Source organism: Heptranchias perlo, chromosome 3, assembly GCF_035084215.1.
Source record: "Heptranchias perlo isolate sHepPer1 chromosome 3, sHepPer1.hap1, whole genome shotgun sequence".
Classification (NCBI taxonomy): Eukaryota; Metazoa; Chordata; class Chondrichthyes; order Hexanchiformes; family Hexanchidae; genus Heptranchias; species Heptranchias perlo.
In genome coordinates, this window is record NC_090327.1 from 74,817,774 (window position 1) to 74,845,441 (window position 27,668).

The 27,668-nt window shown below is 43.5% G+C and overlaps 1 protein-coding gene across 5 annotated transcripts in view; it reads left to right on the forward strand.

The window, feature by feature from the left end:
* Positions 1-27,668, forward strand: part of prex2 (phosphatidylinositol-3,4,5-trisphosphate-dependent Rac exchange factor 2) — a 428,462-nt gene that overhangs the window by 294,028 nt on the left and 106,766 nt on the right. For 4 of the 5 annotated variants that reach the window (XM_067980312.1, XM_067980313.1, XM_067980315.1 and 1 more), the window contains 2 exons: positions 4,583-4,800; positions 16,077-16,179. In XM_067980312.1, coding sequence (XP_067836413.1) covers positions 4,583-4,800; positions 16,077-16,179 — 321 coding nt within the window. Of the gene's footprint in view, positions 1-4,582; positions 4,801-5,121; positions 5,338-16,076; positions 16,180-27,668 lie in introns of those variants that run through there. The other variant, XM_067980316.1, reaches the window with a different exon arrangement.

Here is a 27,668-nt window from a genome sequence, read left to right on the forward strand (position 1 = left end):
GTGTTATGTTATATCAGCAAAAAACAATGCATATAATAAAGAATTGATTTATTTAGATATTTCAATAGGAAATCTTTAATCCAGTGTCTTCACCATTCTAATTGCAGTGGCAAGCACATAGTTGCCTGATGAGAATAATTAAAGTTGTGCATAACAAAGTTGGAATTAATATTAATAACTTTGCAGAAGATAAAAAGCTGACAAAATAAACAACTGGATTGCAATCTTTTGTTAAGAGGCAAATAAATTAGACTTATAGGACACATTACTGTTTATAGGATCGTGAAGAGCAACAATTAATGAGAATCTGTCTAAGATTTATCATTCTGAACTGATTCAAGTAAACTAAGGACAATGTCAGAGCCAATTCTTATATCATTTCACTGTTTCCTTTACAAACAGTAAGACGGCAGAGGGATCTGGTAGAAATAACAGTAGCCTGAAGATAAAAGCAATAAGAGATGAGAGTAAAGGTCAGACCAAGGAAAGGAATAAGGATAACACAAACAGTCAGGGATCAGATAAAGTTATAGAACACAAGTATAAAATATCTGTTAAAAATAAAGTGAGAGGAACGATTAATAAAAACACATTAAATTGCCCGTATAGCAATGTACACAGCAACTGAAAGAAAATGGGAGAACGGGAGGCAAACATTCGCAGAGAGGAATGAGTTAGAGTAGGGATAACTGAAACATGGCTGCATAAAGAACAGGGTTGGCAGGTATATATTGCAGGATATAACGTATTTAGAAAGGATAGGGAAGGAAGAAGCGGGTGGAATAATTAGAGATAACATAATGACAGTAGAGAAACATTAAGATAGAAACAGAATCCATATGGATTGAGATAAAGGATAAGAAGGGATCGATCATGCTAATAGGGCTATTCTACGGACCACTGAATAGTGGAAGGGAAGTGGAGGAAGAACTATGTAGGCAAATCTATGAAATGAATAAAAAGCATGGAATAATCTGGGGAGATTTCAGCTACCCCCAAATAAAGTGACAAGAAGAGGTAGTGAAAGGGGAAAGTAGAATGGAGTTTTTACAGTGTGTACAGGACTCCTTTCTTACCCAGTACATAAGAAGCTCAACAAGACAGGAAGCAATGCTATATCTAGTAATGGGAACTGAACCAGTGCAGATAAGAGAAGTAAGCTTAAGGGAGCTTCTAGACAATGATGATCACAACATTATAAAGTTTAAGATAATGGTTGAGAGAGATGTAAGACAAAGACTAAAGTAATAGATTGGGGAGAACGCTGATTATGAGGGGATGAGGATGGAACTGGGGAAGGTAAACTGGAAAAAAATATTGACAAAGAGATAAAACAGCAGTGGGAAATATTTTAAAAAGTGATCAATAGAGTTCAGGAGAAATAAATTCCACTAAAAAACATATAGGGATGCATGAGATGAACTCACAGGTAATGACAATGAAATGGCAGAAATATTGAATAGTTACTTTGCCTCAGTTTTTACCAGAGAAACTAACAAGGTGGACATGATATTAGAAGAACAGATCAAAAAGGATATCAAGACATTTAAGATAGAAAGGAGGGAGAAAAATGATAAACTAGCCAAACTTAGGGAGGTTAACACCCCGAATCCGGATGGATTGCATTCACGCATACTCGAAGAGATAGCAGAGGCACTATCTGGGAGAAATTAATGAAAGGATATGTTGATAGGGGGAGATGAAGTAAGGCATAGACCAGTTGGGCCGAATGGCCTGTTTCGGTGCTGTAAATTCTATGTAACCCATTGCTGGTCCCGATCTCTAGCTGATATCCACAGCCTAGTCACTGATTTTTATTCGTCATCTTACTTAAATCCTACAGTTTTGTTTAATGTTAATTCCACTACCAGTGTTCTCACAGTATTCTGCCTAAGTACCTTAGAATATCTAATGCTATTCAAAAGCTGTCCATTCTAAAGTTATCACTACTAGTAGTCCTTCAAGGCATCTAACTTATGTAGGGGGTGGTGGTGTGTGTCAGCTTCACCTCTGACTTCTGAGCGGTTCGAATCGCTCCCACTCCCTTGGTTCCAGACCTTGGACTTATTTGGGGGTTGTGACAAAAGTGCAGCAGACAACTGGTTTTGGTGCAAGAAACTTTGATCTTTATTCAAGAGAGGAAATACAACACAACAATCGTAACACTCTAATAAAATGGGGAACACTTCGGTACACACGAGGGAAATTACAGTAGAAAGATACCTCACCCCTCCCAATCCCACTTCACTAGCTAAGTTGGGCTCTAAAGGACCAGGGATAATGCTCACCAAATGAATCCTTGACAGTTGAGCTGGTTCGCGATTTTGGGGTTTGCTGTATGTGTTGGTTGGTGTCTGCCGTACCCAGGACGCGGTAGAGGACTTCAACTGCGTAGCTGGTCAGTCTTCGCGAGTCCACTGATACAGTAGGGTGCGTCTTGGATCTATCGGGTGAGTACCCACTTTTCTTCGTAAAGTGATAGGATTTAGAGTCTTTTGAGTAGAAAACTCACCCAGGGGTAAGTCAGGAATAGATTGTAGAGTGGAAACTTTGCGGATCTTCGGTTTTCTCCCGAGTTGGTTCTCTTTGGTCGCGGTGGCCCAATATTACCCGGTTGGTTGGTGGTAATATTCGGTTGGTTGTTTCGTAAGGCCCTTGTTGCCGCGAGGTGTCCGATGGTCACTGGGGCTGTTGCTCTGGTTTCTTCTTGTGTGTCGGCCTGCTTCTAGAGCTGCTGACCTCCTCTGTCGAACTGCTTTCTGTTGCCCCCTCGCCTTGTTGAACTGTTGTCTCCCGAGCTGTCGAACTCCTGGCTGAACTGAACTTCTTGAGAAAATGGGCCTTCAATTATACTAATTAAAGCCTCCTTATCTGCGGGCCTAATCTGACCCGGTTTATTGTAAGATTTTGGCTGGCTCGTTAAGAGTAACTTGTTTATGAAATGTGTGAAGTGGTTTCGGGATGGTTTCATGAGTTGTTGAGCTCTTGCTTGATTGTAGTCATTGTGCTCAGGTTTCGAGTTTCCTGACTGGGCCTGAGATTTCTATGGAGTGGGCTGATTGGATTTGTTTTATGCATGTTTTGGATGGGTCCTTTAATTTGGGTGGGGACTGCTCTTCCGCGGGTCTATTGTCTGAATGTAAATGTCTGGTAGGGGCTGAGTGAGGTCACACAGTTCCCCAGACAGTTTGATTAACTCCAATACTCAAACCGTCTATTACGGAGGTTGATCCCAACTCCTGTTGCAGCCTTTTTTTTCCTTTACAAGCCCAAACAGGCCTTTTTAAAATACCAAATCTTGGTTTTTAACCTTGAACCACCCTCTGTTAGGCCCAATATTTCATCACCCTGAAATGGTTAGAAAAGAGTCCAAAGTCCTTTTCTTTGGGGTTTTTCTCCAAGTTTTGGGGGATTTGTGAATTTTGAGAATCTTACACTTATACATTGGAGACCCTAAACTTCTCTACTCTCAAAATTAACTGCTAAGGCAATCTACTTTCAATCTAGTGCCAGTGGAAGCTGGTCTAGTTTGATATCCACTGGCATCTAACCAAAGAGAACTCATTCCTGAGCCATGTTTTACCCTAACAAAGCTGTTATTACATTTGCAAGGAAGAATTGGGAATGCATAGAGTTTATAATGGAATGTCCCAAAATAAATCTGTAATTAATACATTTCTGCAAGAGGTCTGACATTTACAGTGGATTAATTTATCCTCATGAAGATGCTAATCATTCAAAAACAAAACTTGCAAGTGTAACAATCTGAAGTGAGACACACTTCGGATAACGGCCCTGAATCTTGGGGTTGCCGTCACACTTCCAATGAGGTTACAACGGTGCAGCATTAGAAAGTCCGAGGAAATTCAGGGCCAACGTGTTGCTTTAACAAGAATCATAATAGTCTCTTCTTGTCCTAATAGATCAGGATTGTGCATTGTCAATATTTTTAATTCAAGGATAGAATTTTCTTGTTGGTCATTGACAACATCTTGATTCAAATAAATTCCTCCATCAATAAAGCTTACTCGTTTGCTGTTTTCCGGATCCTATTCTCCTACTGTCTTCAATTCAACACCATTCTCAGTGCTTGGTTAATTAAGACCTGCTGTTGTTCTATCTTGGTCAATTGACCCTAATTATTAATGTCAACGAGGAGTTCTATACTTATTAAATGTATCTTTCCATCTGTCATTCTTCTGCATATTACAGAAGTATAGTATCGCCATTTTGACTTCAAAAAGAAACAATTAGCATGCTGACTGTACACTCTGCCAGTTATGTATATCAATCATGCTTTTGCAATAACTTTCACTTTAGAACATTGTTGCAACATTAACATCCTGGGATATTCTAGAACAGTCTCACATATTGTAGAATCATTTAACAGTATCATATGATGTAATAGCTACATTATGTTCATTGATTTTTCAAAATTTTTACACTTACATTCTTTATGAAGGACCATAGCTGGCTATCAAAGCATGAATTTATTTTTAGAAGAAAAAATCTGGGCAGATATTTTATAATCTACAGTTTATCTTCTCTTTCTTCCCTATTGTTTTGTTTTTTTCACCCTCAGATACTGAGATTCAGCTCAGACAAGACATGGTGTTTTGCCAAAGTCTCGTGGCCACGGTTTGTGCTTTTTCAGAACAGTTATTGGCTGCATTACATCAGATGTATGACACCAACAGGGAATATGAAATCGAGACACAGGAGTCCAGTAGAAAGTGGTTGGAGCAAATTGCCAATGCAGGAATCCTCTTTAATTTCCAGTCACTGCTCTCTCCTAATCTGGTAAGATGCTGCAGCATGCAGAATTTACTACTAAGTTATGTTAGCCATCTAATTGATATGATTTGTTTAAGAAGTATCTGGCTTAGCAACACCACCTGCAGTTTCAAAACTGAATATATTATAGATTGCAGGCATGATATCAGGACATTGCATACAAAGTTGCTGAATAAAATATTTAAGTCCCGATTTGAAGAGATCTCATATGCCATGAAGTTTTGAAGTTATACTCTGGATGGTTTAGCCAGCAAAAGGAACACCTGTGTTAGCAAAAATATATATGTTTTTTAAAATTCTCTCTCTCTCTCTCTCTGCCATTTTAAGTTTCTTTCTGCCTGCCTGTGTAAAAGACACAATGTATATCGAGTGTACTGGGACGTGCTGTTCTCCGTGACTGGCCTGTTTGAATAACAACGACACCTTTTGATTGGTGTGATGCTGTCCCAACATCGTATAAGATATGCGATTTGAGAACCTTTTCATTCAATCATCTGACGAAGGAGATAATCTCCGAAAGCTTGTGATTTTAAAATAAATTTGTTGGACTATAACCTGGTGTTGTAAGATTCCTTACATTTGTCCACCCCAGTCCATCACCGGCATCTCCACATCAAAAATATATAGGCATGGACAGCCTGCCACTGTCCTGTGCTGAAAGTGAATTTCGTGGAACCTATTGTGTTAGATGTAGCTCTAATTAGGAACATAAGGAACAAGAGTAGGCCATTCACCCCCTTGGACCTGCTCCGCCATTCAGTTAGATCATGGCTGATCTGCACCTCATCTCCATTTTTCTGCCTTTGCTCCATATCCCTTGATACCCATACCTAACAAAAATCTATCTATCTCAGCCTTGAAAGCTCCAATTGACTCAGCATCCCAACTCCCTATGCCTTTGAACACATCTTTGCATTTTCATTAGTGTTGATTTCTAGGTAAACTTTTGGGAATGTGCCCAGGATAATGAACAGAAAAATCTGCCCATTAATTATTTTAGCTACTGGAATTATTCTTTGCTTTCATAGAATCTATTTCCTATCTTCATTAAGTGGTAGAACATTACAACATCAGGCCTTGCGAGACAATTGAGTATATTTATTTAACAAAATATGAACAAGTGAATAAATAGCAATAATACGAATACAATTGTGCTTATTCAAATGTAGTTTGGTTCCTCCCTCCAGCTTTACACATAATTTGCAACATATATATATTTGTATGTATATACATATATACATAGGCTACGGACCAAATGCTGGAATATGGGATTAGAGTAGACAGGGCTGATGGCCGGCGCGGACACGATGGGCCGAAGGGCCTCTATCCGTGCTTTATAACTCTATGACTCTATGACTCTATGACTCTATATACATACTCCTTGAAAAGAAAACAATAAAAGGCCACAATTTGAATAATTAATTTGATAGAGGTGTTTAAAATTAAAAGGGTGGGACAGAGTAGATAGAATCTACTGGAGTTTGTGATTGAAGCATAGGCCACGTCAACATTTCAGAATAGGTTAGATAGGCGGTTGAAGGATAGGGGGATAAAAGAAATGGGAACAGGATGGGCACTTGGGATTGGAAGAACTGCTCATGTGGAGGATAAATATCAACACAGACTGATTGGGCTGAATAGACTGTTTCCATCTTGTAATTTCTAGGAATGTTAGGCTATTCCTTTACATATAACTTTATATGGGCGATGTATACTCCTTTTTAATGTGGGAGTTGTGCTAATCTGAACAATATCTATTGGAAGTTCTAAACTCAATCTGGGATTCCAACAGCTCCGTAAGGATCCCCAAAACAGTTACTGAGACTTCTTTTATTTGAATAACATCGATCATGTGGAAGTAAATGTCAGTAGAAGACTTAGCTACTCAAATCACACAGTTCTGTTTGTTCAAAAGTAGTTTGGCTCCTTTCTCAAGATTTGCACATAGCTAACAAAATTTGCAACATTTATATTGATTTAAATTTGGGACAAGAGTCTAACTGTGGCCAGTTTTGTTATCTCCTTAGAACTATTGAATGAATCAAACGAATATCTACAAAGCTAAAACAAAGAAGAACTGCTTTGTTTTTGTTACAGAGGATATAATCAATATGTTATTGTGAAATGGTGGCTGTGATTTTACCTGTTACAGAAAATTTGCAATATTTACAGCACCAGTTCAAATAATTTAATGACATCCCCTTTGAACTCCCTTGTATGTGGAATGGGCCCTTGAGGACTTCTGTTATTTGCATAACCTCTTTTGTAAAACATCAAGATTGCAAATGCAAGTAATGAGAAGGAAAACTATCTCAGCTGGGACTGCTGAACCACTCTGCACCGGTTCTTTTTTTTAACTTATCACAACTAGTGAGTGCTATATGGTTATCAGCTGAAAGATCTGTATCTACATGCCAGTGATTTCCAGTGTCAGTTTTACCAATTGTAAGTGCTTTGCACAACTATTTTTGACAGGAGTTCTAATAATCAGTTTTTTCCCACAAGATTTTTTTTTGTTATTACTTACACCAATTTGTTCACTTTACTGGAATAGGGTTTGATCTCAGAGCAGCATAGTTCTGTCAACTGAATATAATATTACTGTAACATCGAAGCAAATGTGTCATAATTTCAAACAGAGCTTTGTATGCTTAATAATAATTGCAGTCCTAAGTACAAAATGCTTGAACCACAGGAATTGCTTCCATTTCAAAATGGAATTGTGATTACCGTGTCACCAAAGCATTTAGAAACCTAAAAGGAGTTCGTAAATAGCATTGATTGACAAAAAATAATGCATGTAGAATCTAAATCGCCCAGAATGCACAAAGTGAATGTTCACATGTCAGAATTTAAAAATGGATACATGCTGGCTTGCTTTCTTTGGCAATGGATTTTATTCCTCCCATGCCATGAATAAATACATTTTCAAAGAGTAGAACTATCAGATATAAATATTGGCATGCAGAAAGCCATGTGAGATGCAATGACATTTCACCATCCCATCTGCTTATTTGTGCTCATGTTTGTGCAGTTATACCATTTATAGCTGTTTGTATTTAAGACATGTATTCGTGCAACCTACAACACGATGATGAAAGGAAATCAATTAATCATTCAGTGGTTGTTTTGTTTAAATATTTCCTTTTTCACTCCTCAAGACAATACATGAAATCCTGTCTTATTTTTTGATTTAATTATAAATTTATGGCATGAGAGAACAATCAAGAAAAAGGTTTGTTGCAAGGTAGGAAATCCAAGAATGTAAATCAATTTAACACATTTTCAAGAACTAGATTGTATTTTTACCTTAACATCACAGTGTGTCATGCATAATGCATGCCAGATTGTCAAATTCATGTATGTTTCAGATAAATTTCTGCGAGTAAAACATAAAATAATAACCCAGATATTTATGTGTCACATTATTAGCCTTCTGAGTTTAAAGAAAACACTACAGAAAAAGAAAGAATTTTCTACTTGAACAAATTGGCCTAAACATTCATTCGCACTGGCTTGCTGGCACAAACTAGGTGCACGAAACAATCCCTGCAGATGAATGGGTAGGCGTGAGGCGCACCCGGTTTTGGGCCTCAGACCTCATCTAAATGAGACTGGCGAGCTACAGACACCTGTTGGGTGTCCTCAGGCAGCTCGCTGAGCTAGATGCTTGGAATATCGGGCTGCTGTGTCAATGGCAGTGGCCTCAGGTATGTGCTTAAAGTGACAGGGAAGGCGATCGGGAGGGGGGATGACTGGGATGCCAGCAATGGTCTGCAGGACTACAGTGTTACATCGAGTTACATCGAACTTACAGCACAGTGGAGATGGGAGAAGTACTCCTGCACCTCCCAGTTCCATATTCAGGTAAGTTTTTTTTAAACTTACCTTTTTGGTGGAGGCCTGCAGCAGTCCCATTAAGGACTGCTGGTTAGGCAATGTGTAGATCACATTCAGGGCAAGCCAATTTTGCGCAGGGGTTCTCAAACAAACATTAGGCCTCTTATTTGAATATGCAAAGGGACTAATGCTTGTTTCAGGCGCGGGCCCTGGATGGCTTTTTTTTTTGCCTATACCAATATGGCAGGTGGCACACTTCTATCAATAGGGACGCTATCCAGCTCTTTAATTATTTTATAGACCTCTTATCAGGTCATCTCTAAGTCTACTCTGCTCTAAAGTAAATAGACCAAAGGTCCTTGAACCAATCTGAGTTGCTCATGTTCTTTAAGCTAGGAATCATTCTTGTAGCTCTCCTCTGCACCTTTTCCATAGCCGTTATATCACCCATCATGTTGGGGGACCAAAACTGGTCAGACCATATCAGTGCTCTAGATATGGTCTGACCAGTGACCTGTATAGTGTCAAAATAGTGTCCTTTGATTTATACTGAATGGTTCTATTAATACAACCCAATACTTTGTTAGCTTTAACTACAGTTCCACATTGGTCATGAACCTTTAGTGATCTGTGCACAATAACACCACAATCTTTTTGACACTCAACCTCTTTCAGTATTGTTCCCTGCAAGTGATATGTGTATTCTGTGTTTGCCCTACCAACATGCATGACACTACATTAAACTAAACACATGTGATTTGTTCGCTGAGGGACTTAGTAGAGTATATTCTAATTTAAAGGCAGAAGTGTTTTGCAATGTGACCCTGTCTTTAAAAAGTTTCCCAGCTCTGCTTCTGTATCCCAGAGGTCTTCAATGTTTAATTAGTTCAGTGACTCTGCTTACCAAGGATGTTATGATACCCTCAGGTTTTTAGGACATGTCAAGTGTTTTCAGAGTCATATTTAGATCTGCACTTACCTGCTCAGTTATTCTGAACAAACATGTTACATAATTATTCTAGCCATCATTTTATGATACCACTCATTTATAAAAAAAATTGGGCTCATCAAGGTGAGGGATATTGGTCCTGGGAATGGAGCACTTTCTAATTTGGTTATGTAACATTAGCATCAGGCACTCCCAGGGCAGGTAAAACATGCGGAGATGTAAAGTAAAGCTCTATCTATTCTGTCCAACAATATACCTCAGACATTTTCCACTTTCCACATCAGCAATCCTCAAAGTTCTTAGTGAGTTATGACCAGCATTATGAATGGGGAATAGATCACACGCATAACTACACTTCCACAGGTCCTCAGCACAGTTCTGTTTATATTATTAATTAGATAAATGATTAAAATTATCAGTCCCAAAATGTCTTACCATTTCTGGGATCTAAAATTGGGAGAACACGATATACTGGTCTACAAATTGGGACAGAAGCTATTTCTATGAGGGTTTCTGCCCCAAAATCAATGCTCCCAAGTTTGCGATTGCAAATTGGCACTTCCCACTATTCGCCTGCTAAGTCCCCACAGAACTCATTTAGACAAATTAAAATGAGGACTGATGGTGCTGGTGTGCTGAACTTCCAGAAGTTATGTGCGCAATGCAGGAGGGGTAACTTAGAATAGGATTTATAAGGTATACGCATTATTGGAATCAGCTGAGTCTCGTGGACGTCAGGAACTTTTGAGCCTGAAGAATGCAGAAACTTTGCCTATTGATTACTGGAACTGGGAAAGAGTTTTTGGATTCTATTTGTTTTGCTTCTCCCCAAGCCAGTGTTGAATCCGCCTCTGACTGCTTGTGGGCTATTGAGACCCCAGGGATATTTTTGCCTGGGAACAGATACGGGATTCCAAATGGCTATTCCTTTATTTGCTGTTATAATGGAGGAGGAGGAACAACAGGAGAGAATGAAAGAAAGAAGTATAAGGCAGCATATGAGAGGGATGCACCCTTGAAGATATTACTGCCCTCCACAATGAGTTTCCAGGCCACACGGCTCCCATGCAGACCTGAGTGAGGAGCTCTGTGTTGTAAGAGTGCACTTCACCAAAGACACAATAGAGGAACTGTGAAAACCTATGGCCACGATCTCCTGTCCAGACAGCTCTGCCAGTGGTTGTAAGTTCACAACCGCACTCAACTTTTACATCACCGTGTCATTTCAAGCAACCACGGGGAATCTGTGCAATATCAATCAGGGTACCATCCAGGCTGGTGATCTCTCAGACACATGAGGCATACCCTATGCATGCCTAACAAGCCAGCTTGTTTCCATGGCAGTGGACCCTTTGCGCCTGCGCCTATACCCAGTGCCAGAGGACACAGGTAACCTGTAAGGTACTCAGTTGTTTCAAACCACTACCAGCGCAGCTAGGAATGGGCAATAAATACCGGCCTTGCCAGTGCCGCCTACATCCCAAGAATGAATTTTAAAAACTGTAAAATAGATTACAGCAAAAATTACAAAACAGTAAGGGTAAATTACAGAAATTTGGACAACAAATCAAGTGGATCATGTGCGCAAGTTCCCAATATGTGCTCCCGGCAGGCAAGTCGCCACACTGCGAGCATAATTTTGTAATATTACCCCTAGTTATTCATGTTTTGCATCACCTATGGGTGTTCAACAGGTTACAGGAGTGCTAGTTGCTTAGGGTGATCAGAACTGGTTTCTATGAATAAGCATTTCTTTATATCTGAATTGGAAGTTTCAAAATTAAGATTCGCTAAAATTCAAAGAATAAAGTCAATTTGGAAGCAGGGACTGCCTCCGACAGACAGTCAGGAAATTCAAAACAGGATACCAGAAGCTTGAAGGTATTTCTATCACTATATCACTGTTCCTTCTCAAACAAACTCACCACTTATTGTATCTTTAGAGGAGGCGTTTCCTTTGCTCTGAGTTATCAGGCATGTTATCTGTGCATTAACTGTGAGGCCATCTCCTATTGCTGCTGCCAGCTCCTCCAAGAATTTAGCCTTTAGTCCATCTACCGCCCCAGCTACCATCTCAAACTGAGTCAGGAAGTGCAGAATCTTGGCCTCCTGTTCAATCCCAAAATCAAGTTCTTCCCCACGTTTGCTCTGTTAGCGCTGATTTTGTTCACCTCCCCCTTGTTGCCACTTCTCCCCCTTTCTCTTCCCTTGTGCCATTGAAACCCGAGTCCATGCTTTCATCACCTCAACGCTTGATGTCTCCAATCCCCCTCTACTTGGCTTCCCCACATCAATCTTCCATAAGATTCAAATCATCCAAATGTCGCAACTCACATCCTCATCTAGACTACACACCCGTCACTTCAAATTCCACAAGGTCCCTGTGCCCCAGCATGTCAAATCATTCCATGGTGTCACCCCACACTACTTGAATAAACTCTTCCGGTATTATAGTCCCACTCTTGAAATATCGGACTTCTCGCCCCTATGTTTCACGTGGTTGCCACTCACTCAGCCACTAAGTACCTGCCCACTAGAATTCTCTACCAACTTCCCTCCACCTTACCATCTCTCTCCATGTTTTCAAAATCCCTCCTCTTTGACCTAACTGCAGTCTCTGGTCTGAGTGTATAGACCATAATACTGCTACAAAGTCTGTGAATCCTTCTTTCATGAGTGTTCCAATGTATTTCCAAACGCATCAGATATGGTATTTGTTACATTTTCGACTGTGGACTGCAACACCTCTCTATCATCAATGGAGCATTCCTGAGCGATGTTCCAAATGTGCCTGCCAACCGCATGCCAGAAGTCTCCCTGAAGTTGCCATTGATGTTGCATACTGCTCGATGAAAGCCTGCTGAGCAGAGAACTCTTGCTTCATGACAGTGCCCAAGCAGGTCATGGAATCTACAAGTGTAGCTAGACCAGATGCATTGTCTTATGGAATGATACAATGATACAATGATACAAGTGAGTTGCTCACCAGTTCATGCTTGTGAAGTATTCTAAACTTCATTCATGGCTCTGTGAGACTAGAATCACAAAGCAAGCTAGCAGTGCCCATGGTCCTGCTGTACCTCCACACAGCAACTTCTTCACCAGCCACTTTTCCCCTTCTTCAGCGATTCAGCCTTTGTTGCCCTGTCAAACACAGTAATAACTTCCAAAGTGCATGTGCCGGGGCTGGTGCTTAGCTGAAAGTGATGTGGATGCCACAGAATGCTGACGTGAGTGTGACAATTGCATTTGTAACAGCTTCCTTCTTTCCGGCTTGTAGCCATTCTGCAAAAAGAAAATGGCACAAGTTCAGCACATAGGCATCGTTTTGCATATTGTTGTAGCAATGACAGTAAACACTGTGTTTTGTAGAGGAACACAAATGCTGCTTTGCATCTGATGACAGTGAAAATCATTGCTATAGTGAGTTTAGAAGAATGAGAGGTGATCTCATTGAAACATATAAAATTCTTAGAGGGCTTGACAGGGTGGCTGCTGAGAGGCTGTTTCCCCTGGCTGGAGAGTCTATAACTAGGGAGCATAGTTTCAAGATAACAGGTCGGCCATTTGGGATCGAGATGAGGAAAAATGTCTTCACTCAGAGGATTGTGAATCTTTGGAATTCCCTACCTCAGAGGGCTGTGGATGCTCAATCGTTGAGTATATTCAAGATTGAGATCAATGGATATTTGGACACTAAGGGAATCAGGGAGTATGGGGATGGGGCGGGAAAGTGGAGTTGAGGTGGAAGATCAGCCACGATCTTACTGAATGGCGGAGCAGGCTCTAGGGACTGTATGCCCTACTCCTGCTCCCATTTCTTATGTTCTTCTGAACGTGAACCAGCAGCATTGCTGTTTTCCATAAAGTTCAGCAATCCCCATACCCCATACAGACTCCCAGGCTATAATATCCCTAATGGGCTGCTTAAATTGGGTAAAGGGTTTTATTTTCTGAAAGTCAACACCAGTCTCAATTTGGCATTGCCCATTGAAGGTGTCTTCTTTTGCCAAGAAAAATAATAATTGACATTACTTGAGATGTAACTTTGCAGAGAAAAACAGAGGCTACACAAATTGGCAGGTCTTTTAGAATGAAATGCGTCACATGTTGCTAGTTGAAAATGGAAAAACATGCTAGGTACTTTCCTGTAGTCAGTTATATCTGTATATCAAGATAGAGAAAAAAAACTCTGACTGTAAAGGGCATGTCTGGCATGTGTATATATAAGGATTAACAGTGGACTAGATGAGCTTTGGGAAAGTTTATAATATATGACATTACATATATAAATAGAACGTATATGGGGATATTTTCCATTCCCATGCACATGGTCCAAGCAAGTGCTGGAGGTCAGAAAGCTGGGCACCATGTCTGAGCACCAGAAGTGCATTGGGAGTGTGCTGCCTGGTATTTTCTTACTGGGCAGCACTGAGGGAGCAGGGAATGCACACTGCTGGAGTTTGAAAGCCTCATTAAACCCTGGAAAATTATGTTACTGAAGGTGTGGTTTCCCTCCCCTGCATTTTCTTTCATTTGCTCTCAAAATGCAACAGCATCACTGTATAAAACAACTACATTTCCAAATGAAGTGGCCTCCTGATCTTTGCCTTTTCATTTTTTGCTTTACACCACCTACTATTCAAGGGATTTTCAGTGTGATTTATAACAGCCTGCATTGCTAGGATGGGCATTCCTTTTGGAATTCCTCTTGTCCTTAGAAAACTAGGACAAGGAGGAGTTCCAGAGAAATTATATGGGGGAGATCCGCTTGCACTTTAGGTGGGCGGCACTGACCCACTGTTACCAAAATATGTGGGTCCACAGATCATAAGAACATAAGAATTAGGAGCAGGAGTAGGCCATATGGCCCTTCCAGTCTGCTCCGCCATTCAATAAGATCATTGCTGATCTTCAACCTCAATTCCACTTTCCCGCCCGATCCCTATATCCCTTGATTCCCCTGGAGCCCAAAAATCTATCTATCTCAGCCTTAAATATACTGAACGACTCAGCATCCACAGCCCCCTGGGGTAGAGAATTCCAAAGATTCACAACCCTCTGAGTGAAGAAATTCCTCCTCATCTTAGTCTTAAATGGCTGACCCCTTATCCTGCGACTATGCCCCCTAGTTCTAGACTCTTCAGCCAGGGGAAACAACCTCTCAGCGTCTACCTGTCAAGCCCCTCAGAATCTTTTATGTTTCAATGAGATCACCTGTCATTCTTCTAAACTCCAGGGAATATAGACCCATTTTACTTAATCTTTCCTCACAGGACAACCCTCTCATCCCAGGTCTACTTGTCATCCTGCAAGAACAACTTGTCAGAGGAGACATGCTTTTGCTAGCTGTACTTGAATACAGAGACTTTCCTCCGTTGGATTGTGCCCTCAATGTGCCATCTAATATAAGCAGAAAGTAGTCTTAAGATACTGGAATTGTAAGGATTGTTTGCACAGTGTCAACATGCACAACCTGCATACCAAACTGAGTATCAGTAAGTGACTATGTGTCATACAGCTAGGTTGTTTTACAATTGCTTGAGGTGTCAAGGCCTTGGGAAGATGTGAGTGTAGCAAGATTTTCAATTGTACATTGTATCTTGAGGCTGTGCCCTGCTGATAAATGGTTATACATAAGATGCAATGAAAAAGTTGGAAGGTTGTGTGAAGACTTAGCATGGGTGAGCATTAAACATCAAAAAGGTTGACAGGCAACACTTTGTATACTTTGTAGCAATGAATCTTGGGCAATATAATAGGGATGCGAAGAATAACTGTTATTTAAGTAGATTTGCATGGCAGAACAAAATATTTATTTAACAAATAGCTACAGTAATCATACATCAGCTGAGGCCTAAAACAGTAGCAGCAGCCTAAGATAAAGTACAGGAATTTCCTCGGAGCTGCACCTGCACCACCCTCATATCTTCCCCATCAATGATGTATTATAAATCCCTCAAAACAAAGTTTGTTCACCCCAAAAGGTGGGAGTGCCTTAGGAAACCAGCAGACAAGATAATTGGTTCTCACAATTTACACACTGAGACAGCAACAAGTGGAACAAAGTAAGTGATTCTTTAGGGGCAGCTAGCAGCAGGTGAAGACTGAGATCAAAGTTTACTATGAGGCCCTTTACATTTTCTAATCCATTTTACAAACAATTGAAACATATATTCCAACTGGTATACAGATCTGTTTTAAACTATTTGATGGCTCCATGCTTTCTCATCACTTACATCAGTGGGATATTGCAGCATTAGAATATTTCATATCTTAATGTCAGTACATTATGATATGCATTGACTTTTTACCAATATCACAGTATATTTGATGATATAACTTGAGTCATTTAGGGTACTGCATCACATGTAGTGCTACTGCAATTCATGCAAATACATTTTGAGTTGTGGTACATTAAGTAAGTATCCAACTCAGTCCAGTCTCCTGTTGAGCCTCTATGTGATATTTTCTGTTTGCTAATGTCTTCTAGATGGACGAGCAGGCTATGTTGGAAGACACTCTGGTTGCCTTGTCTGACTTGGAAAAGGTCACATTCTATTTACGACGGTCTGAAGAAGTACCACTAGTAGCAAGTAAGACACTTTCTTCCCATTGTGTAGTCTTAAACATCAGTTCTATAGAAATGTTGTGAAAGAGGCCAGCTAAAGTGACTCTCTGTTAAAGTGCTACTATTCAATCATAACCATGGTATTTGCATATGCTTTAGCAGATTGCTTTGCTGAAGTGCAGACTTAAAAATATTCATTTTTGTTTAAATTCTGAATCATCTATTGGTTTTTATATTGCCCAAAAATACTAAATTGGAATTTCCTAAATTTATCTGAATTCCCCATTATGCAGAGAATATCCTGCTAATACTTCTAGGTACAGTCTCCAGTCTCCAGTCTCTAAGACTGCAGTCATACTGCACCTACAAGTCTCAGCATAGTACCTATGGCGTGTGATGCATAGGTGGCAGACTATAGTTCTACTGCTGATTGCATATAATTGTGGGTTACACTGAAGCCAGCTATAAAGAAGTATTGGGTGTGCATTCTTGGATACGTCCACAGAGCGCCACATACTGGTAATTAATTTTTAATGCTATGAGAGAGTTGGTGGGATCATCCACTTTCTCCTAATATTAAGAAACATTGAAAAGTAAGTTTATAGATGCGCAGGAAGTCCAATGTAGTGTTCTCATGTTACACTATAAATTCAAACTAGCGTGACAGCTTCCTGGAGGGTGACTTGCACCTCCTTACTTCAGAGTGCTCGACAGCCCGATCGGGCACTGACGTCTGTGTATACTGCCAGTTACTTTACACTGCTATATATGGATATGAGTCCCAATTATCCTACATTGCTAGAAACGTCTATACAAGGAGGCTGCAGAGGTAGCAGGAGACAGACACGTTTGCCTGTGTAATTTCACAGAAGAGTATTGTTAACCTAGATTTAACAAGCACCTTGCTGTGCAGTACAAGAGAGGTAATGATGCTATTACAATCACTGAATACTGAGACTGAAATGTTCTATATTAGTGCAGTGCAAAACAAATTAATTTTTACTTCCTGTTAGGCTGACTGAATTATTGCAATATTATTATGAGTCGTAAAAATATGACCTAAAATCTAGAGATGAGTACAAAATCTGGTCTGAACTAAACTGATTCTTCGGGCATATTTTGATTTACTCTACTTGGATATAGTTACAGTTTGTTACTGAAAATGGCTGCGCATTCATACAGAGACAGACAACAGAAGTTTGTTTTATTGCCAAATGTTCACACCGAGGGATTTAATTTGCTCTTAGTGTGTTAAATGAGTTAATTTTGTTTTATTTTCTAGCACAATTAAGGGAGCAATCAGAAAAAGCTTAGAATAATGGTACTGAATTACCTGTTAATTCCATTAATGGACATATTATTGCTTTAAATAATGGACAGTACTCAATCCAGCTGCAAAGTACATAAAGTTAACCACTGATAGAGGGAGTAAGGTATAGAAAGACCCACATCACAGATGAGACCATGCAAGCCACTGTAAATAGTAAAAGGAAATGGAGAAATACTGTCTATAGTTCAGAAGAATGACCTGCAATAAAGCAGATGGGTGTATGAGACAATCGTGTGGAATGCTAACACAGTTTGGAAGGATGTGCAGAAGAAGTTGCCCAATTTTAAAAATGTAACAAGGTAAGCATTTAGAATCAGTCAATTATCTTATATTGTTGTATACGGGGATAACTGCCAGTTACTTTACATTGCTATATATGGATATGAGTCCCAATTATCCTACATTGTTAGAAACGCCTATACAAGGAGGCTGCAGAGCTAGCAGGAGACAGACATGTTTGCCTGTATAATTTTATGGAAGAGTATTGTTAACCTAAATTTAACAAGCACCTTGCTGTGCAGTATGAGATGTAATGATGCTATTACAAAGTTGGAAAAAGGCACATGCTTTTTAGAGGCTGCAAAAGGTTGCTCCCTAGCTATACTTATATACTTAGTATGTTTTTCCATTTTCAACTAGCAAGATATTACACATTTAATGCTAAGAGACCTGCCAATTTATATATATGTTGTGCATCCTCTGCTTTTTTCTGAAAATTTACATCTCAAGTAATATAAATTGTTCTTTTCTTGGCCAAGGATGACGCCTTCAGTGGGCACTAGCACATTGAGACTGGTGGTGACATTCAGCAAATAAAACCTTTTACCTGATTTGAGTGGCCCATTATGGATATTATAGCCTGGGAGTCTGTACAGTGCACTGGGGGATGCTGTGGAATCAGCAATGCTGTTGGTGCACACGTTCACTACAGCAATGATTTTCACTGTCATCAGATTCAAAGCAGTGTTTGTGTTCCTCTACAAAACACAGTGTTTACTGTCATTGCTACAACAATATGCAAAACAATGCCTACGTGCTCAACCTGTGCCATCTTTTTGCAGAATGGCTACAAGCCGAAAAGAAGGAAGCTTTTATAACTGCAATTGTCACACTCACCTCAGCACTCTGTGGCATCCACATCACTTCCAGCTAAGCACTTTGGAAGTTATTACTGTGTTTGACAAGGCAACACAAACTGAATCACTGAAGAAGGGGGAAGGTGGCTGGTGAAGAAGGACTGGCTGTTGCTGTGCGGTGGTACAGCAGGACCATGGGCACTGCTAGCTTGCTTTGTTATTCTAGTCTCATGAAGCCATGAATAAAATTTAGGATACTTCACAAGCATGAACTGGTGAGCAATTCACTTGTATCATTGCATAAGACCACGCATCTGGTCTATCTGCACTTGTGGATTCTATCTCCAGCTTGGGCACTGTCATGAAACGAGAATTCTCTGCTCTGCAGTCTGTCATTGAGCAGTATGCAACATCAGTGGCATCTCTGGCAAGACATCTGGCATGTGGTTAGCACGCACAATTGGAACATCTCTTAGGAATGCTCCATTGATGATAGAGAGATGCTAAGGTCCACAGACAAAGATGCAATGGATACCACTTTTGACTTGCAACACTCATGAAGGAGGCATTGACAGACTTTGCAGCAATATGATGGTAGTTTATACACAGAGATCAGTGACTGCAGGAAGGACTTGGCCTCCAGAAGTACCATGCATGCCAAAGCACAGGAACAGATGAGTACTCCTTAGGCCACCGCCAGACCCTTGCCAGCAACTGCTGCTGGGTAAGTGATAGGAGAAGTATTGCAAAGTCTTAAATCTCCCAACAACTAGAATTGGGAAAGTTATACCTGGCACGCAGGCAGGACTGTGTAGGCAGCCAGTGAAATTGTGCATCATGAGTACTCTTTGGAGAATGAGCATTGATTTGTAGAATTTTTTTTTGCCAGTGACTGCCTATCATTTGAACATTGAGGAAACATTAACCTTACATCTTGATAAAATGCATGGTATTGACTGCAGCTGCATGGATGGAAACTTGATTGCAATCAATGGTGTCTTGTACTTGAGGAATGCTACATCAATGGAAATATTGGGTTTATCTCTCCAGCTGTTACTGCTATCTCCTGCTCTACCTGCCGTGTCCAGCATTTTACATTAGCTTCACATGTTCAAATTAGTGCATTGTGTAATTCTGTAATTCCTAAGTAAAATTGTCAATATCCCATTAATTCCAGTTGAACAAACAGTTCACAAGCAAAAAAAAAACTGTTAACATTGGATCAGTACATGATTATCTTTTACAACTATTTATTGCCAGGAGCAATTTAGCCGCATGTGCAAAAGATAGCATCTGCTATAATAACACTAACAAAATTACTTCTACAACAACACTAACATTCCACAGATGCAGGAAAATGTTTCAAAGTGCTTTGTAATAAAATAGGCACCAAGCATGGGGAAAGGGCAGGGACTGGGGGAGACAGATGGGGAACCAAAGGCATTGTTGAAGAGGAGGGATTTTGAGGTGGTTTCGAAAGCATGGAAAGAGATGGCAAGGTGGAGGGAAGTTGGTAGAGATTTCTAGAGGGCAGGAGCTTAGTGGCTGAATGAGTGGCTACCACTGGTGAAACATTGGGGCAGGGAGCAAGGAAAAATCTGGTGTTAGAGGAATGGGCAGTGCACACTGGGGCATAAAACAGGAAGAGATTATTCAAGTAGGGTGAGGTGATGATAGTGTTGATGGGATTGTAGCATTTAGTATAGATGAGAATGTGAGTTGCGGCGTTTGGATGATTTGAAACTTATGGAAGGTTGATGCATGGAAACCAGCTAGACGGGGATTGGAGAAGTTAAGCCTTGAGGTGATGAAGGTGTGGACTAAGGCTTCAACGGCACAATAGAAGAGATAGGGGCAGAAGTGGCAATGTTGCAGAGGTGAAAGAAATCAATTTTGATAACAGTGCAGATGTGGGGAAGAACTTGATCTTGAGATTGAACAGGATGTCAAGGTTTTGCACTTCCTGTCTCAGTTTGAGGTGGTAGCAAGGGAGGTTGATGGACTGAAGGCCAAACGTTCATAGGAGTTGGCACCAGCAATAGAAGGTGGCCTTACAGTTAATGCACAGATACTATGATAACTCAGAGCAAAGAGAACAACTCCTCTAAAGGTACAATAAGTGGTGGGTTTGTTTGAGAAGGGCTGCAGAGTTGGTGCAATGGTACAGGGGTACATGCCTATTTTCATGATCATTTAGTAGGTGTACTTCTCAGCCCTTGGTAATAGTGATAGAAATACCTTCAAGCTTCTGGTGTCCTGTTTTGAATTTCCTGACAGTCTGTTGGAGGCAGTTCCTACTTTTAAATTTACTTGTTAATTTTGAAACTTCCAATCCAAATATAAAGAAATGTTTATTCATAGAAACCAGTACTGATCACCCTTAGCAACTGGTACTCCGGTAACCTGATGGATCACTGAAAGGTGGCACAAAACATGAATAACTAAGGGTAATATTATAAAATTGTGCTCCCGTGTAGGGAGCTTTGCCTGCCGGGAGCATTTATTGAAAATTTGGGCACATGATCCCTATGATTTTCTGTTTAAATTTCAATAAATTTTTTCTTGCTGTTTTGTAATAATTCTTGCTATAATCATTTCTACAATATGGCTTTGCAAGGCAGATATGCAAACTAGTTCTTTGTACAGTGGCAAACAAATATGAAAATTACAAATGACCCCTTAATTGATCTGTCATTTAATTTCAATTCAGTTGTTCAGACATTCATAGCACAAAGTTGACATGACCAGTAAAAGGATAATAATAGCATCATTAATGGGGTAAGAAGAATACAATCATCACTGTGGCATGAAAAAAATAACTGCTGGCAGTATAAATAGGTTATTTTGTGCCTTGGTGTAGATAAGCATTTTTGGCATTGAAATGGAAGTTATGTAAAACAATAGTATTTAGGGGAAGCTTGCAACAGTACGACAAAAACAATGGGGATGAAACTTCTCCTCTCCCCTCCCACCGCCCCCCCCCCCACATGCATCCAACCAGAGTGCAGTTGAACCCAGTTGAGTTTCCAGGTTTAGCTCATTTTCATGCTATGACCCTCATTTGGAAGTGATTCTATCCCAAGGATAGGGTGGATGCCATAGGCCTGACAGCAACCAGATTTTCTCCATCCTTGATGGCCTTAAAAGTTACCTTTCCAGAGATGTTAGGAGGTTGCATGCAGCCTCTTTTCAGATCCTCCAATCTGAAAGTGCAGGCCTCAATCTCCAAATCCCACTTTCTTTCGGCAACCTTTTTTGGTGTCTTCCAGATGGAAACCAAGGAAAGCGACGCAGGAAGCATTTCGATGTCACTCCAGTGTCATTACCATATGAGTTAAATGTCCCACCTACTGGGGAATGTCTCAGGAAATATATGTTAAACACAAAGATAGTGGTGATCTGTATAATGACTTCGCCACATAAATCATATAGAAACATCTGATGCATGCTCACCACACTGAAATAGGATAACACCCAAACTCTAGTGATGCAACCAATGCCCATCAGGGACTGATACAGCAGACAAGCAGAGCAGTTTACACTAACCCCACTGTCACTTCCTGGATTCGGAGTCATCCACTACCCAAGCCACTTAGTAAAGCTCACTCAACTACCACAATGTACGATATATACTATAAATTTTATATATATCTATGTGTTGTAAACAAAGAAGAATTGCAATAAAAATTGGAGGGGGATAATCGTGACTACATTTTTCTGCCTATGAGTGCTAAGATTTCAGTATAGAATTGAAGTACGTACAAGTGACCTATGCCTTCAATTTAGACTTATAGGGCTCGAATTTAGCAGGCCTGCGGGTTCCCAGCGGGTGGTCCTTCGGGAGCGTTGAAAACGCGGACGGCTAATCGTGTGCGTCCCCCACGCGATCGCGGGATAATTGGACCGATTAAGCCCTGCTTCCGGGTTCTCCGCTCCCCAGCTGCGTGCCGGCCGGCTGTGCATGCGCAGTACCGTCGACACGATGTAGGAGCTCCACTTAAAGGGGCAGTCTTCCAAAGCCCCTCCTGCTGCAATCAAGAGGTTTGAGACGATGGCTCAGCCAAGGGGAAAGGCTGCGCCCCGTTTTTCAGACCTAGCACTGCAGCTGATGCTGGAGGGCGTGAGGAGGAGGAGGGAAACGCTCTTCCCAGAAGATGGACGCAAGTTCCCTGCCGCCGCCACCAGGAAGGCATGGGCAGAGGTGGCGGCGGAGGTGAGCAGCAGGGGCAACACCCCAAGGACTTGGGAGCAGTGCCGCAAGCGCTTCAATGACCTGACTAGGTCTGGCAAGGTGAGTACACCAACGCACCCTCCCACATCCCGTCCCCACCATCACGCCAAACAGATCACAACCCCCTCCTGCACAGCCACCACTGCGCTCCATCAGCAATCCTCACAGCCACTCATTCACCATCCTCGCCGTGCACGCAAGTACCCACCGTCCCTGACCCCACCCGAACACTACCACACACCCCAATCCCCATGCAATGGGATGGGCACGTGGCACACGCATCCTCCCATCCATCTGCGCTACGCTCAACCCAACCACACCGATGCTCGATGCGTCTCACGATGCAATACGCACCCACACACATCTGTGTTTTGCCTTCACAGGAGAAGAGAAGCAAGAACAATCGCGAAAGGGCACGCACCAGAGGTGGCCCGCCGCAAGTGGTGGAGCTGACCGACGCCGAGGTGGAGGCGCTCGACCTCGCCCGCACGCGACATTGCCTGTCGGTGGCTGATGGCGAGTGTGTCGCTGCCGAAACAGCCGGTAAGGGAAAGCTGACACTCAACACCCATGATCGCGAGTGACCGTATCATCACCTGCCATCAGGCGCACTGTCAAGTTGGTCCACATGCCTCAAAGTGCCCTCTGTTCTCTTGCAGGTCCGTCTGTGTGTGAAGCGCTCGAGGAGGGCGATTCCTCAGAGGACATGGTGGTCTCTGAGGGTGCATCGTCACATCAGAGCCAACCATCCACCAGCGCAGAGACACGCACCTCGGTGGGTCCCCCTCGCCAACTAGTTGGGGTAGCACTTGGTGAGTCACCGCGCACGAGTGAGCATGAGCAGACCCTGGTGGCAGGGGCAGCCGCAGAGGGTCCGCGACGGAGGGAGCACTCATCTCCAGGCTCTGCTCAGCCGGACCCAGATGCTGAACCCAGGGGGCCACCAGTGAAAAGGAGAGTCGTCGAGGGGCACCAGCTAATTGCTGAGGTACTGGGAGAGGTGCCGCGCGCATTGTCCACAATAGCGCAGGCGATGGAGGAGTCCAACTCCTGCTTGCGGGCATTGGTGGCGCAGGCACAGGAGGGTACCGGCGACACAGTGTCGCGGGTAGGTGCGGGACTGTCTGCGGTGGAGGACAGGCTGGCCTCCCTCGAGCGTCACGCACAGCTCCAGATCGAGTCCTTGCAGGCCCTGACAACGTCTGTACGGATTCAGGGTGAGCAACATTCCGCCGCCATCAACAGGCTGACGGATACACTCGGGGTGGCCTTGCAAGGCCTCACACATGCCATCCAAACTGCCGTCCAGCAGGGTGGAAGGGGTGATGTGGGCCGAGGCCAAGAGAGGGATGATGGTGACCGGGGACATGGAAGCGGGGACGCTTCTCAAGGCGCCCCCACGTCCCACCCGTCGCCCACCTCTCAACCAGTACCCGCAATGGTGCCTCCTCTCCAGGTGGCCGAGTCTGCCCCTGCCCCGGTGCAGGAGGAGCAGTCTGTGGAGGTGCCCTCATGGGCACCGAAACCCAGGGGCCGTCCGCCAAAAGCATCTACCCGGTCAAGGCGAGAACACGAGCAACCTGCCACTACCTCTGCTGGAGCCACAGGGGTAGCACCACGTAGGGGTTCCCGGAGAAGAAATCCAAAGGCCTTATAATCACAAAGGGAATACACCAGGGTGTCTATTAATTTGTACATTTTTTTTTAATATAATGTCACATTGGAGATATTAAATACTCTATTCTCACCACTCCTGCCACCTCTCGTCCATTCTTCCGCGGCCTGTGCAATATGTGCGTTCCGTGGAGGCCATCATGACGGCGAACACCTGCTGCCACCCATTGGGCACACTGCTGTGGGTGCAGGATTACTGGCAACAGTCTTCAGTGGAGGGGGCTGGTATGGCCGCTCGCATGTGCAGGTGAGGAGATGCGAGCGCCTCGCAGTGTCTGACTCTAGGAGAACCGTTGACGTATGAGTGCCTCCCTGGCCCGTCGACCATCCCGGTGAGTCGTGGTTCGGCGCATGGGTCGTCCACTATCCTCTGGCGCGTCCTCCTCCTCCGTCTCCTCCTCCTCCGCCTCCTCCGCCTCCTCCTCCTCCTCGCCCTCGCCTTCCTCAATGTGGGTGGCGGGTGTGGATGGGGCCTCCTCCAGCGGCACCCCTCTCTGTTGGGCCATGTTGTGCAGGGCACAGCAGACAACTATGATTCGTCCCACTCTGAATGGTGTGTATTGCAGCGCTCCCCCAGAACGATCAAGGCACCTGAAGCGCATCTTGAGAAGCCCTATGGTCTGCTCAATTGTAGACCTGGTAGCAGTGTGGCTGTCATTGTACCGACGCTCAGGCTTGGTGATGGGGTTCCTCAGAGGTGTCATGAGCCACGTGTGGAGGGGATACCCCTTGTCGCCGAGGAGCCAGCCGTTGCCGGCGTTGGGTCCCTGCAGGATGGGCGGGACGGCGGACTCCCTGAGGACGAAGGCATCGTGGCAGCTGCCGGGGTATCTGGCGCACACGTGTAGGAATCTCTGGCGGTGGTCACAGATGAGCTGGGCGTTCATGGAGTGATACCCCTTCCTGTTGATGAACAGCCCTGGCTCATGCGGAGGTGCCCGTATTGCGATGTGGGTGCAGTCGATTACACCCTGCACCCGTGGGAAGCCGGCCATGGCATGGAATCCAACCGCCCTCTCCATCTGGCTGCGCTCGTCCATGGCAAAGTTGATGTAGTGCGAGGCCCTGCGGAACAACCCATCGGTGACCTGCCTTATGCACTTGTGTGCAGAGGACTGACAGACCCCGGTGATGTCCCCGGTGGCACCCTGGAAGGAACCGGATGCGAAGAAGTTGAGGGCAGTGGTGACTTTGACGGCGACAGGTAAGAAGATGCTGCTTGGTCCATCAGGGAGCAGCTCGTCGTTAAGGAGGCTGCAGATGTCGGCGACTACCTGGCGATTGACTCTGAGCCGACGTATGCACTGCTCCTCGGAGAGGTCCATGAAGCTGAGCCTCGCTCTGTACACCCTGTGCGGAGGGTAGTGCCTCCTGCGACGCATCTCTCTGCGGTTGCCCTCCCTCCTGCTGTGCAGGTGGGTGTGCCGCAGCACCGTGTTGGGGGGCCCCACGTCTCCGAGGCGGACGGCGTGGACTGCGAGGCTGCTGGGGCTGGTCATGCTGTTCGTCCTCCGACGATGTCAACGCACCACCCATCTGGCAGGTGTTGGTCTGAGGGGTTGTGCAGGGTAGGTGGGTGTTTCCTCGGACTGGGGCTGCGGTTTCGTGTCGGTCTGTCCTCTGGCTTGGCGGGGGGTGGTGGAGGGCAGGAGTTGCCCTATGTGACGCGGTGGCCTCCTGCGTGGGTGAGGGCTCTCCCCCGTGGAGCGCACCTTGGCACCTGCCACAGGCTGCTGGCTGCAACACGCCTGGTTGAGGAGGGACTGTTTCCCCCAGTGTGGGAAACTCACTGCCTTGAACCGAAAATCCCACACTTTCTCTTTTGACAGCTGCTTCAGCTCATTAACTGACCACAACGAGCAAGGTAAGTACACTCAAGTGGAACCCCGCTGGCTTTAATTGCCTGCGGGATTCCCACCAGCGGGGCTTGCGCGCGCAGCCCCGCACGTCAGCGCGGTACCCGGAAGTGGCCGGCATTTCGTCGTGATCCGGTCACGTGACCGGATATCGGGATTTTCGGGGCCGCCCCGCTGGGAACCCGCCGGAAACACGATCCCAAAATCGAGCCCATAATATGAGGGCTGATTTATCCTCTTGTGCTGATGAGAATGGGGAATGTGGGGGTTTAAATAGAAGCAGTGTCCGCCCCTCTGGGCTGACGTCGCACTCATGCCCGCCAGCAGTTTAACTGACATGTTTCGCCCTGTGTGAGGCCCTCATTGCAGGCAGGCAAGAGCCTCATAAATATGGAAAAGTTGAGATCCTATGACGTAAATAGAATTGTGATGCGTTAAAATCGCATCATTCACACGACCTATGACTAGTGCCGGGCAGGCCCAGAAAAGTGCTTTCAAAAGGTTTTCAAATTTTTTACGGTTTCCATGTGGGCCCAAAGGAGCAGGTGTGCTACTCTCGGCCCCACAAAGAAACCTTGGAGCTCCCCTGCTTCTCCCACCCACTGGCCAGGTACTGATTCCGGAGAGATGGAAATGAGGTCTGGGAGTTAAAATGGCCCGGGCATCACTCCGGCATGACCAGACAAACTTGACACTCACCCTGAAGCTCCCATGCCAAACTCGTGTCCTGAGTTAAAATCAGAACTATAATCTGTCATTTCTGTAATGTTATGGTAATATTTTGTCTTTATAGCTACCTGCATCAACTCAGTTAGAATTTCACATCTGTTTGGAATCCTGCGAATGAAATGTACATAATACAGTTGCAACTAGAAAATTAAATGATCAATTAACGTAATGGGAGAAAGATCAGCGAGTACTGTGTTAATAGGTTTTGAATGCATGGTATAGGGCATGGAAACAGCTTTTTCTTAAATGTCATTATTCATGTCACCAGGGATGAGGGGGTTACAGTTAGGAAGAGAGACTTGAGAAGTTAGGGCTTTTTTCACCACAGCTGAGAAGGTTAAGGGATAGAGATCATCAAGATTAGGGAGGATTATGATAAGGTAAACAGTGATGGATTGTTTCCCTTGGTCAGCAAGATAAGCAGACAGAAATTTAAGATAATCAGAGAAAGAATTAAAGGGGAGGTTAGAAAAACTCTTTTTACACAGAGAGGGGTATGATATGGAAATTTCTCCCACAAAGCAGAGTCCATAAATTCTTTTCAAAAGGAATCAGATAGTTGCTTAAAAAAAAGAGGTTTGAGCAGGAGAGTGGGATTAGACTAGGTAGCCATGTGGT